The sequence below is a fragment of the Thrips palmi genome, unplaced genomic scaffold (genome assembly GCF_012932325.1).
Source record: "Thrips palmi isolate BJ-2018 unplaced genomic scaffold, TpBJ-2018v1 HiC_scaffold_16, whole genome shotgun sequence".
NCBI classification, from domain to species: domain Eukaryota; kingdom Metazoa; phylum Arthropoda; class Insecta; order Thysanoptera; family Thripidae; genus Thrips; species Thrips palmi.
Genome location: NW_023144625.1, coordinates 4,547,842 through 4,566,714, shown reverse-complemented (window position 1 = coordinate 4,566,714; position 18,873 = coordinate 4,547,842). Strand labels below are relative to the sequence as shown.

The 18,873-nt window shown below is 45.8% G+C and overlaps 1 protein-coding gene across 2 annotated transcripts; it reads left to right on the top strand.

Moving 5' to 3' along the window:
* Positions 1 to 459: 459 nt before the first annotated feature.
* LOC117642844 (glucose dehydrogenase [FAD, quinone]-like) lies at positions 460 to 18,825 on the top strand. 2 transcript variants are annotated; one of them, XM_034381439.1, is made up of 9 exons: positions 460 to 594; positions 1,468 to 1,677; positions 6,690 to 6,927; positions 12,085 to 12,252; positions 12,605 to 12,667; positions 15,859 to 16,017; positions 16,487 to 16,705; positions 17,443 to 17,602; positions 18,281 to 18,825. In XM_034381439.1, the coding sequence occupies exons 2-8, from the start codon at positions 1,475 to 1,477 to the stop codon at positions 17,452 to 17,454; spliced, it is 1,062 nt and encodes a 353-aa protein (XP_034237330.1). In that variant the 5' UTR covers positions 460 to 594; positions 1,468 to 1,474; the 3' UTR covers positions 17,455 to 17,602; positions 18,281 to 18,825. The 2 variants fall into 2 exon arrangements, with proteins under 2 accessions (XP_034237330.1, XP_034237329.1); XM_034381438.1 differs by having other exon boundaries at positions 537 to 603.
* Positions 18,826 to 18,873: the final 48 nt, after the last annotated feature.

The following is an 18,873-nucleotide window of genomic DNA, read 5'->3' as shown; positions in this document are numbered from 1 at the left end:
GCCACCACGATGACCGAGGCCTCAACGCCACATTGGGTCATCGTGGTGGCCCCGGAAGAGCGTCATCGGGGACCTTACGGCGTCGCCGACGGCGTTACCCAAATTTGGGGGACGATTTTATGACTGCCCAAAATTTGGTCACCGCGGGCTCGTCACCCAAATTTGGGCAACGGTGCGTGCGTTACCCAATGAAAGGGTGATGGTGGTGACTCTTTCATTCTCAGTGTACGCACAAATTCATGCATTTTAAAACGCATGCACAATTTTATGCAACGTTCATGCGCTAAAAACTACTTATGTTAGTAATTAAGTATGAGAGACTGTACACGGTGAAAACGGAACCTGGTTTTCCCAGGAAGCCTATGGTAGAGACATAGGCGATTCCAGGCAGTTCCTGGGAAAACCCGGTTCCGTGTACCGAGATAAAGTTTCATTTTTCGATAAGCGACCACCGTGAGGGTTTGACGTTCGTGGGCCCAACGGTCACGACCACGTCAAATGCTGCCCCTCCACCAGACTAAAAGCGCGTCCGGCCGCACGGTGCTTCAATCGGCTTCGTTTGACATCGGTGTGACCGGGAGTGCCAAGATTCGGGTAAAGAAGGCGAGTGATTGTGCAAAAGCAATACACAAAAATATACGTACTTATTCAGTGAATTCGACACGTCTTCGTAAGGCATCAAGGGAATCAATAATGTTCCCTTTGTCGGAAAATGGTCTGGCGTGTTGCACACTGCACACTAAATTACTATGTAGGTTTTTCTGCGCGCTAATGCACGAAATTAAACATGCATCTCGTAACGCACGAATTTGTGCGCGACAATGCATGATTTCGTGCGCAAGTATGCAGAAAATCGTGCATTGTCGTGCACAAATAAGTGCGTTACGAAGTGCAAGTCAGGGCCTGCCGTATTTGAGTGAAATCCAATACGGAGGTGTACTATTGTACGACAAACCCTGGCTGAGTGTAGTTCAGATGGGAGTGAAGGGTAGAACAAAGAACACTAGATTTTAGGTTTCTGGGCCCAGCCACCAAGTACTTACTCTAACGATGCGATCGAGCCGAAGGCCGTGACACGTCTGACTTGCGTGTCGCTCGCCAGAGCCGTGGAGGCCCTGGCGAGCCAGCCGCTAAGGGCTGAGCTAGCATTTCCGCTAGCGACGCGAGTTCCTCCCTGAGCGCGGGGATTCAAACCTACTCGCTATACTGACAGTGCATGTTTAATTTTGTGCATTAGCGCGCAGAAAAACCTACATAGTAATTTAATGTGTGTTATTCATTGAGATATACTTCTAGTATAAATTGCCGATAACAGACTTTGCAATTTCCACGATTTATCGCACCCTGGGGTAGAATAATTTTGTTATTGCGATGTTTTGGTACAACCATTTCTTATTTTGTTGCCGATAAAAGAGCCTTTTTGAGGTACTTTTTTTCTTACAACTTCTTTGGCTCACATAATGACAGTGCAGCCATGGATCCAATGTTGCTGCTGCTACTGGCGATGGCTTGCGCCGCCCCGTCCGCACGCGGACACCTACAGTCCGCCGACAGCGAGACTTTCGACGTGGTGCTGGTGGGCGCTGGAACGGCGGGCTGCATGCTGGCCCACCGCCTCTCGGAAGTCACCACCTGGCGCGTACTGCTGCTCGAGGCGGGAAGCAACTCCACTGGAGAGTGAGTCGGACATTAGGACTCTTAACTTTGGAAGTACACTCACATTCCAGGAATGTGACATCACGTTGGAAGGAATGTGACAAAATATCACGTTCCTTTGAGCATTGTGTCTTATTCGTTTGAACGTGAATGAGACAATTTATGGCAGATTCGCATTCAAACGAATGTAACGCAATGCTCCAAGGAACGTGGCATTTTGTCACATTCGTTTCAACGTTGGCACGTTCCTAGAAAGAGTGTGTACTGGGACGACGAAAGATTCATCGGAAGCCAGAATCCCAATATACTATTGTCCTAGTGTCCCACAGTAGGAAGTGTAAGTTCACACCGGTTTACACTGAGAAAACAAATGCGGAGGATTCCGCACAATCTGGTGCGGTGTAATTTTCTATCAATTTGACCGCACTAACTGATGCGGAGAAGATTGACTTCATTTACTCATGCGGAGTGTGCCAAATTGATGCGGTCTCAGTTTTGACCGCATTAGTTTAGGTGGATTTCAAGATCCCACGATATCTACAGCAGTGGCAACTTCCCTTCCCAGTCCATCCTCAAAGCGGTTACGTTTACTTGGCCATCTCATTTACTTCTTAAACAATATTATTTGGGAAACCAGTACATACCTGTCATTCTGTCATGTAGATGTTTGTAACGCTGAGATGAGCGTAAAGTTAACAGCGATCAGCCTCATTAAAAAGCAGTAGTTTTTTTTAAATAAAAACCCATGATTGAAACTGCATATTGTTAGCGATGAATTGTCACACAATTTGAAAACACAATTCAAAATTATTTTTATCTTTCAAGTCCTCGGCAATCTTCGGTGAGAACAGCACTGAGGTATCCAATGCTGTCCAGCCCAGGGCTAGGTTGAGGTTAAGTGACCGGGTTGCTTTGGCAGAAATATTTTCAATACTGCAATATAGAAGCATGTCAACACATGCGAAGCACTACAGTACAACTGTTTTTTAGTAATATTCATAATTTTATGCTTTGAAACATCCACAACTATTGAAAATTCGTTTTTTTTTCACACAAAGAAAGTTCAAGACACACACTTTCATAGTGAACAACAAAACAAACCTAACAACAAGAAGATGGTAGGGCCAACCTAAGAGCTTGAGAACGTGTTAGCGTTAAAGTAAAGCCAGCTTTGGATGTATATTAGGGATTTTTAAGGGAATGGTATGTTTATTAAAGCTTAAAATTTGATGAACGACTCACACAAAAGAACAACTTTATAGTTTACTTTCTGACTCATATGATGTTATTTTCTTATGTTGGCACTCCTTTGTTTTTGTTTATCTTATTTATTTTGTTGTTGATTGTGTGTGACAGTGTCAGAGTATGATTTGAAAGATTATTCCTTTAAAAACGTTCTTACAATGGTTTGGAATGACTCAGACCCTGAAATTATGAAATAACCTCAATCAAAGAAATGCTGTAGTGCGTCGTGTGCGTTGACTTGTTCAAATACAGCAGCACAGACAATTCTTCAGTCAAGCAGCCGGCGGGTTTAACCTTACCAGCATACAGCATAGCCTGGCTCATGGAAACTAGTAATGCTATCACCAAGAAGTTTGAGGCTAAAAATAATTTAAAGTGATGAATAACAATAGTTTGATACTGCATTTGGAACAATATCCAGTGTCAATCAACATTTTATACAGACAAAATTATTATTCCGTGGCTTGCTGTTTCAAACACAGGATATTTACTCATCGCAGCGTTACAAAAATTAACGTCAAAGGTATGTGTTGGTTAGTCAATGATAAGCATCAGAAGTAAATGAGAAGGCACAGTACATGCCATCCTTTTCTGGTTGTCCAGTAAGAGACGGAAAGTTGGTAGCAGCCGCTAGCTGTTTAGCTGTCATGAAATGTAGGACTCCGCATCAGTTCATGCGGTCAAAATGGAAACCGCATCAGGAAATGCGGTTAAATTTTACACTGCATGACTCCTGCGGTGAAATTGCATCAAAATCCTGGCTATTCAGGTGACCGCATCACTTCATGCGGTCACTTACTTTAACCGCATTTCAAATGCGGAATTCTCCGCATTTGTTTTTTCAGTGTACGCTCTCTGTTTAAAACAAGGTAGGGTAAGGTGCCCAGTGATGGCCACTTTTAGCGCACAGATGCGCCTTTCACCCGCTTACGAAGTCTCTCAATCGTCGTACCGTTTGGGCTATTTTCAGGAGCATAAAAGAAGGATAGAGTAAAGGTTCGCCAGTCTGAAAAGGAGGAAAATTTAACTCTGTCTTTGCGAAAAGAGTAACCAAAATATCAGTGCAGTTTGCCCAGTGATGGCCACCCTTTGCTTAGTGATGGCCTGTGCCCTGCTCGGTGATGGCTAGGTTAGGATTTCAGAGGGGAGTAGCTCTGTGCTTCCGTTTTTGACAGTAATCAGGTAGAAATAAAGTAAAAGTTCCAAATCTGCGAAAGAAACGCTGCGATTACTGATTTTATCTCAGCTCTACAAAATGAACAAAACATGTCAACGCAGCATTCGTTGCGCTGAGCCTGTGCGGCCGCCCACGACAGAAACGAGACGAAATTTTTGCGGTGTTGTGTTGCTAAAAGGTAAGGGTACAAAACCCCAAAAGGTCTACAGTTTAACTTCTCCCGCGTGGACGAGAAGTCAGTGCATATTCTAAAGTGGCCATCACTGGTACCATGGCCATCACTGGGCACCTTACCCTAGGTTTACGCCAGACCGCGTCTTGTCGTAACAGGCTTCGCGATGTCTCGATGCCTGTTTCTCCAATCCGCGCCTGGCGTAAGTACCTACCTCGGCCTGCGGCGTTAGCCTGCCTGCGGCAGGCAATGGCTTGTCCATTGTTGGTTATTTTTTAACTTGTTGAATGCTGGGGGGCTCCGCCCCCCAGACCCCCCTACATTCTAAATAGCGTTGTTTTATCTACAGACAAGGTAGGTTTACGCCAGACCGCGTCTTGTCGTAACAGGCTTCGCGATGTCTCGCTGCCTGTTCCTCCAATCCGCGCCTGGCGTACCTACCTTGGCCTGCGGCGCTAATCTGCCTTCGGCAGGCAATGGCTTGTCCATCGTCGGTTACTTCTTACTTGATGCATGCTGGGGGGCTCCGCCCCCCAGACTCCCCTTCATTCTAGATCCCTTGTGACTTTTTAACTTGTCGGGACTGGGGGGCTCCGCCCCCCAGACCCCCCCTTTCTAAGGCAGAGGTGATCTGCCTGCAGAAAACTCGATTTTTCGCCGTTTTTAGGTGTTTTTCGGCTATAAAAACTGAACCAGTTGAGCTAGGATAGTGAAATTTCGCGTGTGCCGAGCCAAGGACATGCCCAAAAAGTGTGCAAAATCTCACCGAGATCGGCCGAGCCGTTCAGGAGGAGTAGTGCGGACACACACGCACACACGCACGCACACAGACAGGAAAAACTTTTCAACCCCAATGGAGTAACAGGCTTCGCTATCGCTCAGCCAATAACACGATCTTGACCCTTGTCACTTTTTAACTTGTCGAGGCTGGGGGGCTCCGCCAAGACAGAAGTGATCTATCTGCGGAAAACTCGATTTTTCGCCGTTTTTTAGGTGTTTTTTGGCTATAAAAATTGAACCATTTGAGCTAGGGTAGTGAAATTTCGCGTGTGCCGAGCCAAGGACATACCCAAAGAGTGTGCAAAATCTCACCCAGATCGGCCTAGCCGTTCAGGAGGAGTAGTGCGGACACACAGACACACAGACAGACAGAAAAAACTTTTCAACCCCACTGGAGTAACAGGCTTCGCTATCGCTCAGCCAAAAAAAAATCATACTTCAATACGGAAAATGTACAGAATGTAGTACGGAACGTCCGTATAGTGCTTGTTTCACATGAACTCACGTGAGCGGGTGTCGAAGAAGGTGCAAAAGTTTCGTACACTGCGAGAAAAGATCACGGTAAATCCTGTACTGATTACTGCAGACTTCACCGTACTTTTTTTAACAGGCAATGCCGTCGTTTTTTTACAGGCAACACCGTACTTTTTCTTACAGGCAACACCGTACTTTTTTTACAGGGAATCCCGTACTTTTTTACCCGGCGATCCCGTACTTTTTTACCCGGCGATCCCGTACTTTTAATACCAATCAAAAACTGCTACAATTTTGTTTAGTCGGTTGACCCTCTTTTTTTCAAGTTCGTGATGTACGCAACTGCTGAAGTCGGACTCCTGGACCCCCCTTCCGACCACTCGTTGGAAAGGTCTTGACGAGACCTATCGAACACTGCGAGAAAAGATCACGGTAAATCCTGTACTGATTACTCCAGACTTCACCGTACCTTTTTTAACAGGCAATTCCGTCGTTTTTTTTTACAGGCAATACCGTACTTTTTTATACAGGAAACACCGTACTTTTTTACAGGGAATCCCGTACATTTTGACCCGGCGATCCCGTACTTTTAATACCTATCAAAAACTGCTATAGTTTTGTTCAGTCGGTTGACCCTCTTTTTCCAAGTTCCTGATGTACGCAACTGCTGAAGTCGGACTCCTGGAACCCCCTTCCGACCACTCGTTGGAAAGGTCTTGACGAGACCTATCGAAAGGTGCAATAAAGTTTTTCAGTCGGTCGACCCCCTTTTTTCAAGATCCTGATGTGGACAATTCTTGGAAGCGGCCTTTGTTGGGACCAGATCTGGTCGTTCCTACGGCATGGACTGTACGGAAGAACGGTAACTACTGTGAAAAGACTACGGAATATTTTGTAAAACAAGTACGGTAAATACTGTGGACTGTACGGTGGATACTGGTTTTTGAAGTACGGTAAAGTTTGGCAAAAAAATTATCCAGGATTTACCGTCATTTTTTCTCAGAGTGTGGTTAGCAGGTACGGACGGTCCAAGCAAATTATTGACCAGATATGTTCCACACTTTTTCTGTCCTGTCTTTTTTTTTGGGGGGGGGGGGAGACATTTTGGCCCCCGCCTTTAAGTGTGAGACTGTTTCCGCTGCCCGCTGCAGTGTAATAGGCCTATCTATCCGCCTCCATCTGCAGAGGCTGGCCGTTCATGGCGGAGCCGGAAGCGGGTATCTGCGACGGCCAGGGGTGCTCCGAGTACTCCAGCAAGGGGCTGGGCTACACGGTAGGCAGCACGTACACCCGCGGAAACCCCCGCGACTACGACAACTGGGCGGCGGCCGGCGCCACGGGCTGGGCCTACAGGGACGTGCTGCCGTACTTCAAGAAGTGGGAGAACAACTCGGAGCTGGGCGAGCCGTACCACGGCACTAAGGTAAAACCAACTTCACGGTTAAAAACGGTCCCTGATATTCCTCGGAAGTCTTCAGTAAAGACATAAGCAATCTTCAGGGAGTTCCTGAGGGGAAAAGAAGGAAACAGGAACCGTTTTCACCGTCTTGTATTAATATCCGTACGTTCATTTTAAAAAATTATAAAACTCTCATAAAACAGTGTTTTATTGACATTATAACACTTCATAATGTTTGGTAAACAGCTATGTGAATGTGAATAATTTTTATTATGTGCCTTGGGCATTTTTATGATCCTTAAAAATGTTATATGCTTCTTTGCTGAGCGAAGCGAAGCACCCTGTTGGGGAATTTGAACGTTCGAATTGTCCGCCTCCCCCCCGGATACCTTTAGTTTACTATGGGTATCTTATTATTGATCTTAATCTTATACCTATGTATGTATACACATAGTCCGAAGCCAATAGTCCGAGGTCAATAATAATTTTCAAAATAAACACTTCTTAATTTTCTACTGATGAAAATGAATTTCCATCTCCAGCTAAATCCAGCTCAGCAGCGAGGCCGAAGGCCTTCCCCTGGCTAGCAAAGTGATGAAACCAGGCCAAAAGCTGTAGGTCCCTGTAGAATGACTGTGTACGGTGTTATTTAGGCCTTTATGAAGGTTTACAAGGTAGGTGTACGCCAGACCGTGTCTTGTCGTAACAGGCTTCGCGATGCTGCGCCAGTTACGACAATCCACGCCTGGCGTTTCACCTACCTTGGCCTACGGCGCTTGCCTGCCTTCGGCAGGCTAGGTTTCTTTTCCGGGCATCCGCACACCAATTCGAGGGGTCCTATTCAAAAGATCTTATCTGGACGTTCCCCCCAAGACAATCTTATCTTAAACGCAGGTGAATTTCACATAGTTTGATCATTTGGTACAGCAACATATCAATATAATTTGTGAGTTTGTTACAGTAAATCTAAAGATGAGAGATCAAAGAAACCAAAAGTGCATGTAGAAATATGTTTCGCTTACCGTCGTATTTATTCTGATTGATCAAAATGAGTGAAATTTGCAGGCGTTTAAGATAAGATTGTCTTGGGGGGAACGCCCAGATAAGATCTTTTGAATAGGACCCCTCGAATTTGCGTGATTGATGGTCAAACCAGCATTTGATTTCGTGCCTAAGGCTGCATTGGCCTGACTTTTTAACTTGTCGAGGCTGGGGGGCTAGACCCCCCATTGGCCTGACTTTTTAACTTGTCGAGGCTGGGGGGCCCCGCCCCCCAGACCCCCCTTTCTTCAAGACAGAAGTGATCTGCCTGCAGAAAACTCGATTTTTCGCCGTTTTTTAGGTGTTTTTCGGCTATGGGTCATTCCATCTAAGATTTACACGGATCTGGGTGACCTTTGACGATTTTGACCAAATTTGGCACGAAGGTAGCCCTAGTGGTCAGGAACATGCCCACAAATTTTTAGGTCGATATCTCAAGTGGTTTCGTCAGCATCGGCATTTTAGTTTTTAACTCTTAAAAATCTTGTAATTTCTTCAAAATAGCTCATCAAGGCTTTTTTTTGTCCGATTTTTATGCGGTAAAGCTATTCTGACGTAAAATGCGCCGAGGAATCCGAATCTGCCCTCAGATTTTATCTAGAGTGATTACCAGTGGAGTAAATTGCGAAAAACATGAAAATGAAGCCATATTTCACGAGCCTGCGTACCCTAGTAGAAAATCCAAATCTGCACTTCCGACCAAGCTAAATTGTAGTTCAGTTTATGGGCTTTCCATATCTGTATTCAAAAATAGTGGGTGTGGCCCTCCCTTAGGAGCTGTAGGCCGCAATAAACAACTCTGCACTCAAATTTTAGCTAAGCAAAATACACATTTTTGAGCTTTATAGCTCAGGGTGATAAGCTACACGCATGCCGCTTATACCATTCGAAAGGGAATTTTAAGACGGATCCAACGGTACTAATAGGAACCCTATCGGGTAAGTGGATGCCAAACTTCGCCAAAATGCCGCTAAAACTCAAAATTTGCACTACAAGTTTTTCCAATTAAGAAAATAAGTAAACGGCAGCATTTTAACTTGTCAAATGTGTACTCACTTACTCGAAATTTCGTAAGCTTTCGATTGGTATATAGAAAAAGTTGGGTTTCGGCCTCTAAACACAAGAATTCTCAATTTTATTGAACCTGTGCGCGCGAATCGGCTGAGACGCCCCGTGAAGGTGGGCAGCCAATCCGGCGCGCAGTCTTTCCGTCTCTCTTGGGATGTCTAGCTGTACCCGTACTATCCCTCGCCCTACCCCGCCCCCCTCCCGCAACCTGCCCTGATGGAATTGGCCTAAATAGGTGTCAATCCACTCAGGATGACCCCCTGAGTCGCTCTGCAATTTTTTTTTGCAACTCCAAACCGTTTAGATTCTATAGCGATTTGAAACTTTTGTCAACTTTGAATGTCGCATTCCTTGGCCACTTGGCATTTGTAATGAGAAAGGGACCAGCCAGGTTTTATTGGCTTACCTGTGGACTATTGTACCCATAAAAGTAATAAAATTAGGAAAAAGATGAAAAACTTGGAAGTATTTTAAAAAAATGATTTAAACTTCACAAAAATAGAGCTTACAAAAATAAGTGGTCCTTCGATATTGGTGATACTTGGTTCAGAGCTCACCTACCCTTAGTCGAACAAGCCCACAAAATTTCAGGTCTGGCCCAGCTTTTTATCTATTGATCGGTCCACATTTTATACCTTAAGACCCTATTTTGGTATCGTTACCTGAACGGCATGAGCCACGAGTGTTAGTATTAAATCTAAGAATCACTTTTGAGCTGGAATCGATCTGTCGAAATCTTGATAAAGTTTTAAAATGAAGCAAGAATACTTAGTCTGGAAAGGTTACTTCCATATGGCAGTAATGGTCTACGTAGATATATTTTTCTCATTATCTCCATGATATCAACGTAGAGGCTTAACAATTGAATATATGTCATAGGACAAGAAATGTCTTATTTTAATGAATGTTTGGGGCCCACAAGCCCACAAAATTTCAGGTCTGGCCCAGCTTTTTATCTATTGATCGGTCCACATTTTATACCTTAAGACCCTATTTTGGTATCGTAACTTGAACGGCATGAGCCAAAAGTACTTCCGTTAGGTTTAAATCTTTTGAGCTCAGGCATATACCCCAAACATTCATTAAAATAAGACATTTCTTTTCCTATGACATATATTCAATTGTTAAGCCTCTATGTTGATATCATGGAGATAATGAGAAAAATATATCTACGCAGACTATTTCTGCCATATGGAAGTAACCTTTCCAAACTAAGTATTCTCCTTGCTTCATTTTAAAACCTTATCAAGATTTCAACCCAAGATATCAAAAGTGATTCTTAGATTTAATACGAACACTCTTGGCTCATGCTGTTCAAGTTACAATACCAAAATAGGGTCTTAAGGTATAAAATGTGGACCGATCAATAGATAAAAAGCTGGGCCAGACCTGAAATTTTGTGGGCTTGTTCGACTAAGGGTAGGTGAGCTCTGAACCAAGTATCACCAATATCGAAGGACCACCTATTTTTGTAAGCTCTATTTTTGTGAAGTTTAAATCATTTTTTTAAAATACTTCCAAGTTTTTCATCTTTTTCCTAATTTTATTACTTTTATGGGTACAATAGTCCACAGGTAAGCCAATAAAACCTGGCTGGTCCCTTTCTCATTACAAATGCCAAGTGGCCAAGGAATGCGACATTCAAAGTTGACAAAAGTTTCAAATCGCTATAGAATCTAAACGGTTTGGAGTTGCAAAAAAAAATTGCAGAGCGACTCAGGGGGTCATCCTGAGTGGATTGACACCTATTTAGGCCAATTCCATCAGGGCAGGTTGCGGGAGGGGGGCGGGGTAGGGCGAGGGATAGTACGGGTACAGCTAGACATCCCAAGAGAGACGGAAAGACTGCGCGCCGGATTGGCTGCCCACCTTCACGGGGCGTCTCAGCCGATTCGCGCGCACAGGTTCAATAAAATTGAGAATTCTTGTGTTTAGAGGCCGAAACCCAACTTTTTCTATATACCAATCGAAAGCTTACGAAATTTCGAGTAAGTGAGTACACATTTGACAAGTTAAAATGCTGCCGTTTACTTATTTTCTTAATTGGAAAAACTTGTAGTGCAAATTTTGAGTTTTAGCGGCATTTTGGCGAAGTTTGGCATCCACTTACCCGATAGGGTTCCTATTAGTACCGTTGGATCCGTCTTAAAATTCCCTTTCGAATGGTATAAGCGGCATGCGTGTAGCTTATCACCCTGAGCTATAAAGCTCAAAAATGTGTATTTTGCTTAGCTAAAATTTGAGTGCAGAGTTGTTTATTGCGGCCTACAGCTCCTAAGGGAGGGCCACACCCACTATTTTTGAATACAGATATGGAAAGCCCATAAACTGAACTACAATTTAGCTTGGTCGGAAGTGCAGATTTGGATTTTCTACTAGGGTACGCAGGCTCGTGAAATATGGCTTCATTTTCATGTTTTTCGCAATTTACTCCACTGGTAATCACTCTAGACCAAATCTGAGGGCAGATTCGGATTCCTCGTCGCATTTTACGTCTGAATTTTAAGCTTTACCGCATAAAAATCGGACAAAAAATAGCCTTGTTGAGCCATTTTGAAGAAATTACAAGATTTTTAAGAGTTAAAAACTAAAATGCCGATTCTGACGAAACCACTTGAGATATCGACCTAAATATTTGTGGGCATGTTCCTGACCACAAGGGCTACCTTTGTGCCAAATTTGGTCAAAATCGTTAAAGGTCACCCAGATCCGTGTAAATCTTATATGGAATGACCCCTATAAAAACCGAACCAGTTGAGCTAGGATAGTGAAATTTCGCGTGTGCTGAGCCAAGGACATATTCAAAAAGTGTGCAAAATCTCACCGAGATCGGCCGAGCCGTTCAGGAGGAGTAGCGCGGACACACACACACACACACACACACACGCAGACAGGAAAAATTTTTCAACCCCACCTGAGTAACAGGCTTCGCTATCGCTCAGCCAAATTAAGAGCTCATACGGTCTTACTAAGATGCATCAGGCACTATAGTTTCTGCACTGATGTTATGAAAACTTAAGAATGGGGTACTCAAAGCATTTTGAAGCATTTATTATTTCCCCTGGCGAGCAGGGCCCGGTGTCCATGGGCACGGAGCCCACGCAGCCAGACATCCGCGTCATCCTGGACGCGCTGAAGGACGCGGGCATCCAGGAGCGCGACGTGAACGGCGCCCAGCAGACCGAGAGCGTCATGGTGAAGCAAGTCTGGTCAATCAACCGCCGCCCCAAGAGCATGAAGGTAGGCCGCAGAATGACGTCCGAATTCGTCCCCACTCTTCGTATGTTCAATTCCTCCCCGCACCGATCGTGCACTGCAAAACCGAGTGCGGTGAAGTGCACTCTGGAAATGCGGAGGTGGGGAATGTGCAGTCTCCGCTCTTGGAACACTCGTTCGAGGAGAATGACATGTGGAAAATGAGCGTGTCCTGATGCTTCAACGTGATGCCATTTAACCTTGAATCGACAATAAATAGGGTTCTCCACGTTTGCTCCAAAATAACTGCTACCAGGGAAAACTAAAACTAAACAAAGGAATGATAGAGATGGTACCAAGTTCAAGAATTGAACCACACGTTCTTCTTTGTTGACAGGAACTCCTCATCGACCCCATCGTTGACAAGCGGAGCAACCTCGTCGTGCGAACGAACGCCCAGGTAGCGGACACTGAGATTCCAAACGATATGAACATAGCACGTGCGGTGCAGAGATTGGGACGTTACACTCCGCAAGCTTACATGCCGAGGGGTCCTATTCAAAAGATCCTATCTGGGCGTTCCCCCCAAGAGAATCTTATCTTAAACGCAGACGAATTTCACTCCAGGGGCATTCCATCCCACATCGGCCACTTTTGTAGGTCACCATTTCGGATCACGATGAAAATTTTTTTGTGGGTAGACCTTATCAAAAAAACATTCTGTGCAAAATCTCAGCCAGATCGGTCGAGTAGTTCCTGAGAAGCGCCCTCAAAGTTTTAGTTAAAACTTCCTTTAGGTGGTTTGAGCAAATTCGCACTTTTTCACGTTTTGGCCGATAACTCCGTCACTATTGAAGCTACGATGATTCCCGGCACGGTTTCTGAAAGGGGATACTGTGAGGATTCAGAAAATGTACTTGGATTTGAGATACGACTAGGTAAAGGTGGTGAAAAAAGTGAAAAATCGCAAAAAAAATGGTTTTTTTGGACCAATTTTCAGTGAGATTTCCGGCCTATGCCCGTATCGTGAAAATCCAAACCGAATAGCGGAAATTGTAGTCCATACCATGCCCAAACACGCTACGATCTCGGAATTGTTGGGTGTGGGTCTAGTTTCGGAGCTGCAGCGACTTGAAAATTCGTAAAAATAGGTCAAATTCTGTTTTTGGCCAAAGTGCACGCGGGCAGTGTTTTTTTTGAACAGGCTCCACGCGGCATGGGTAGCTTTGTTCAGATACCCCTTTTTGACCTTATTTGAAGATTTAAGGTTCCCCATTTGAACAATGCAATCGATATTGTTCGAACAAGTGTCCTGGATCCACGAAAAACGAAAGCTGGGAACGCCTGCAGGGGGTAGGCAACCCAACTAGCTCGCCCGTACGCCGTTCGGTCTAGCCTACTGCACAGGCGCTCGGGCCATTTCGGTCGGCCAGCTATGGCAGTGTCTTTCTCTCTCTTTCTCCGCTTCGCCCCCCCCCCCCCCCCCCCCCCCCCGCGGCCTTCCCGTCCAGGTAAGGCAGGCCGTCGACTGTGTCCGAGACCAAGTCGCGGCTGGCTCTCCGTACACCAACGCAGCACAGGGCTCTGCAGACTGATTCCGAGAGTCGTTTTCGTCGCTCTGTCTCTCTCGCACCTATACGGCACGCCACATCCCGTGGGTGCGAGAGAGACAGAGCGACGAAAACGACTCTCGGCCGATGACCACGCCGGGCGTTTCGGGAGACGATCGGGTGCCAGGCAATGCACGCTGTCAACGGTGTCCGAGGCCTTGCCTAGCCGCGGCGGGCTGTCGCGGAAGGGACGAGGAGGTGGGGAGGGGAGCGGGAAGGGAGGAGAGTTAGAGAGATGCTGGGTGGTTTTCGGGTTTTGCGCAGAGCGCAGCCTGCAGCAGTGTCAGCGGTTGTTTTTTGTTGTTTGGGGTGAATATAGTTCATTTTGCAGACGCTTGTGTTGTTTCACCCTTTGAAAATCGAGTGTTTGTCTGAAAAATGTCTAAACAGAGGCCTAGTAAGTACCTTTCAACTGCCTGAAGGCTGTTCTTCGTTGACATTGTCCCATCTATCATGAAGTTTTTCTCAGAAACCCCTGGTGGTCGTAACCTGTCGACTGTTGCAATCCGTTCAATCGGCACAAGTCCAAACAAAAACGTCCGACCCGTGGTCTTATTGTGATGGGTGAATTTGACGCGGTGCGTGTCAATGGTCTTGCGCCGTTCGTGGGGCAGCTCTGGTGCTACCGTTGTAGCGTCACTGACGGTGATGTAGAGGTTCGCTTGGACCAGGTGCCTGGCCCCCTCCAGTCTGAAGAGCCCTGTGCTGCGTTGGTGTACGGAGAGCCAGCCGCGACTTGGTCTCGGACACCGTCGACGGCCTGCCTTACCTGGACGGGAAGGCCGCGGGGGGAGGGGGGGGGGGTTAAGGTCATATGGAAGATAGGTCTGCGCAACCGAGATGCATATGACCTTGGGGGGGGGGGGGGGGGGGGGGGGGAGAGAGAGAGAGAGAAGAAGACACTGCCATAGCTGGCCGACCCCAGTGGCCCGAGCGCCTGTGCAGTAGGCAAGACCGGACGGCGTACGGGCGAGCCAGTTGGGTTGCCTACCCCCTGCAGGCGTTCCCAGCTTTCGTTTTTCGTGGATCCAGGACACTTCGAACAATATCGATTGCATTGTTCAAATGGGGAACCTTAAATCTTCAAATAAGGTCAAAAAGGGGTATCTGAACAAAGCTACCCATGCCGCGTGGAGCCTGTTCAAAAAAACACTGCCCGCGTGCACTTTGGCCAAAAACAGAATTTGACCTATTTTTACGAATTTTCAAGTCGCTGCAGCTCCGAAACTAGACCCACACCCAACAATTCCGAGATCGTAGCGTGTTTGGGCATGGTATGGACTACAATTTCCGCTATTCGGTTTGGATTTTCACGATATGGGCATAGGCCGGAAATCTCACTGAAAATTGGTCCGAAAAAGCAAATTTTTTGCGATTTTTCACTTTTTTCACCACCTTTACCTAGTCGTATCTCAAATCCAAGTACATTTTCTGAATCCTCACAGTATCCCCTTTCAGAAACCGTGCCGGGAATCATCGTAGCTTCAATAGTGACGGAGTTATCGGCCAAAACGTGAAAAAGTGCGAATTTGCTCAAACCACCTAAAGGAAGTTTTGACTAATACTTTGAGGGCGCTTATCTCAGGAACTACTCGACCGATCTGGCTGAGATTTTGCGCAGAATGTTTTTTTGATAAGGTCTACCCACTAAAAAATTTTCATCGTGATCCGAAATGGTGACCTACAAAAGTGGCCGATGTGGGATGGAATGCCCCCCCAGCAAATCAATAGAATTTGTGATTTAATTCACTTTAATTTAAAGACGAAAGATCAAAAAAACCAGTGCATGTAGAAATATAATCCGCTTACTCTCGTATCCGTCCCAAATGATCAAATTGAGTGAAATTCCCATGCTTTTAAGATAAGATTCTCTTGGGGGGAACGACCAGATAAGATCTTTAGAATAGGACCCCTCGATGTGTACTCTGTGTTATACAGTATTCATCATACAAATGTCTACTTCGCTGCGTCCACACCTACAGATGCATCTTGATCTTCTACGGCTGCAGGCGTGAACTTCACCAGTGTGCTATGCTTGCAGGCGACCCGCGTGCTGTTCGAGGGCAAGGTGGCGGTTGGCGTGGTGTACCGGACGGCGGAGGGCAAGGACGTGGAGGTCCGCGCGCGCCGCGAGGTGGTGCTGAGCGCCGGCAACTACAACACTGCCAAACTGCTTCTCCTCTCCGGAGTCGGACCCAAGGTTGGTGGTTACCACCCACTGCACGCACAAAATGTTGCGAAGCATTTTGAGCACATGTAAGGCACAATCACTTCAGTTTGTTACATGAAGAATTAGTTCGTGAATTACGATCTTTTATCTTTGAAGGCATATGCATGCTCAAAATACTTTGTAATAGCAAACGGCTTTTGTTTGTTGGACCTAAAATAGCGTAGTCTGCAGTCCACTTTGGGACAAGTGTAGACTCTTGGGAAAATGTTTCTTCCGACGAAGCACTTGTCTAAATAAGTTTGGATGCTTCAGGGTGTGATAGGCATATCGATGCATAATTTAGGCCGGCCATGACTTTTCTTGCTCTTAAGCTCTTCGACTTGAAGCGCAAGGAAAAAGAAAAGGTGTTCCAATGTACCTCACCTTCCCTCACACTGTTCAGCTGGTGCAGTGCGTTTGGATTCTCCGTGTTATTATTGCCTTTAATGGCTGGACGCAGGAGGAGGTGGCGAAGCTGGGCCTGCCGCTGGTGGCGGATGTGCCGGTGGGGCAGCGCATGCAGCAGCACTTCAAGACGGCGCGCTCGGTCATGTTCACGCTTCCGCGGCCCGTTAACAACACAACCAGTACCTGCTCGGGCCCATCGCCATCACGGCCTTCCACAAGCTCCGCAGCGACAGCGAGGACCCGCGGCCCGACGTCAACTACCGCTTCCAGGGTACTTACGCACTGCACTGTTTTCCCATGTGGATAATGAACTCATTACAAATGCAACACAAATTTTATTGCATCATAAGCGCAATGAAAAAGGTATCGCATCATAAATTTTAAACTAACGTTAAGAATCATCAATAACACACAACTAACAAGAGGGGCTTGTTAGGACTACCTTTCCGATCTTTGTAGCTTACTTCGCCGTCGCTAGGCGTCTGATGGAGGTGTCTGCTGGAAAATCCCGAAAGTGTGTTCCGAAGCTTCTTCGAGAAATTCCAAAGCCTTCGTATTTCTATAAGGTCACTGGTGAAACTTATGCGTAGTATCGCCCTCTGTTTTCAAGCGAAATCAGTTAACGGTTGAAATCAGACGTAACAGGCTCATCTGCCAATATTCCCCTCATCTAGATGCATCGGGGAGTTTCTGGGCTATGCTTCATTTCAAGCGTAATTTCATGTCTGACTCAAGAAGTTGCGCTTTTGTTACCAGTGATTTTTTGCGCTATACCGGTAGGCCTGCAAGAAACAAAATCTAAATATAAACACAGGAGGTTTCGAATTTTCCGAAAATTAGCGGCAAGTTGTTTTTCAACAAGTACGCGGGAGCTTTTAGAGGTTTTACTAAATGTGACCAGAACCACGGTATTCACCGCTGTAACACATCATCTGGTCACTAACGTCGGAATCTCTGACTCATCTTTCTTCGCAGCGTGATAATTGTTTTGTCCCTCTTAACTAACAGGTGTGGGTGTGAACGGAGTCAACAACAAAAACCAGTATGTCGCGATCGACGTTGAGACGGTGGTGGTGAACGTGGAGAGCAGGGGTACGGTGTCCCTGAACTCGACAGATCCTACGAAGCCTCCAGTCATCGGCCTCAACGGTCTTGCTAAGAACACCAAGTGAGTACTGCAAAGTCATTGTTTACGTTAGGGAAAATAAAATATGGAAGGTCAGAGAAATGAATTGACCGGACATTTTAAAAACACTGCAAATACGGTGGCATGTTTGCTAATGCCAAAAATAGGGTACTTTCGTAGATCCCTGAACCGGAAGCACACAGACGCCATGTTGGCGGAAGTAGATCCAAACTTGACATGGGAAAGAGACGTTAGTCAAACGTATTGGCCACACTTGAACATAAACAGTCGTTTGGTACTTGTTTGCAGTGCATATGTGTTTCGCGAGCAATATTTGAACAGCTCGGCTATAGTTTTAGATCCGAAGGGAGGTTAGTTTCCGGCCAATTTGGCGTCTGCTGGTCTGCTTGCTTCCGGTGCAGGATCTACGAAAGTACCCTATTGGCAAGCCTTGACCTGAAATCATCAGCTTGCCAATAAGTTTTGGCAAGCTGGGGAGTGTTTCGGGGTCAGACTTGAAAATGTTTATCATTCCAAACGGCTTGCCTATTTTGTGGTAAGCAAACTTGCCAACGGCTTTGCATTGTACACGACGTAGGCTCCTGTCGTCTCTTAATTTGGTGGCGGTAAAATTTTGCTTCACCTCAAAGAGTTCAAGATAGAAATCTTTCTAAGACGTTGTAACTCTTTGAAGAGTTTATGCCTCTCTGTCTTTTCCAGGGACAGGAAGAAACTGATTGACGGAATGATTTGGGCGACGAAGCTTGGTGAAACGGAAGCTTTCAAGAAGGCTGGAATTAAGCTGAATACAACCGCTGCTGCTGGTGAGTGCAGAAGAAGACTTGCCATTGATGTTGCTCTGTTTTCGCTCACTGAAGAAGTTCTGCCCCCGGAAGTCTGATGAGTACATTGACAAGGCCCCCAAGACATGGGTCAATTTTGTGGCCCTGCAACTCCACCGACTTGAAACGCAATTACGATACTTTCGGTTCACACGTTCTGCACCTGGAGCTCTTTGCCGGGCGCTTTGACCAATTTTGACCCAGCAGATCATTCGTAGCCTTTTCTGAGTGATCACTCTATCGTAGGGTCAGTAGGGTAGTTTTGGGACACGGAGTACAAATGGGACAGCTGTTTCTTGGAAAAGATGTGATACTTTAGAACCCATGCCATACCTTATGAGATGCTTATATTGTGAAAAATTCGGATATGACATCAGATGTAAAATGCCAAATCTTGTGAAGTAAATGTCAAGACCATTTTAACCCGTGTTCTAATCATGCAAAAGTAACGCCTGGGATTCCCTTTTGCCG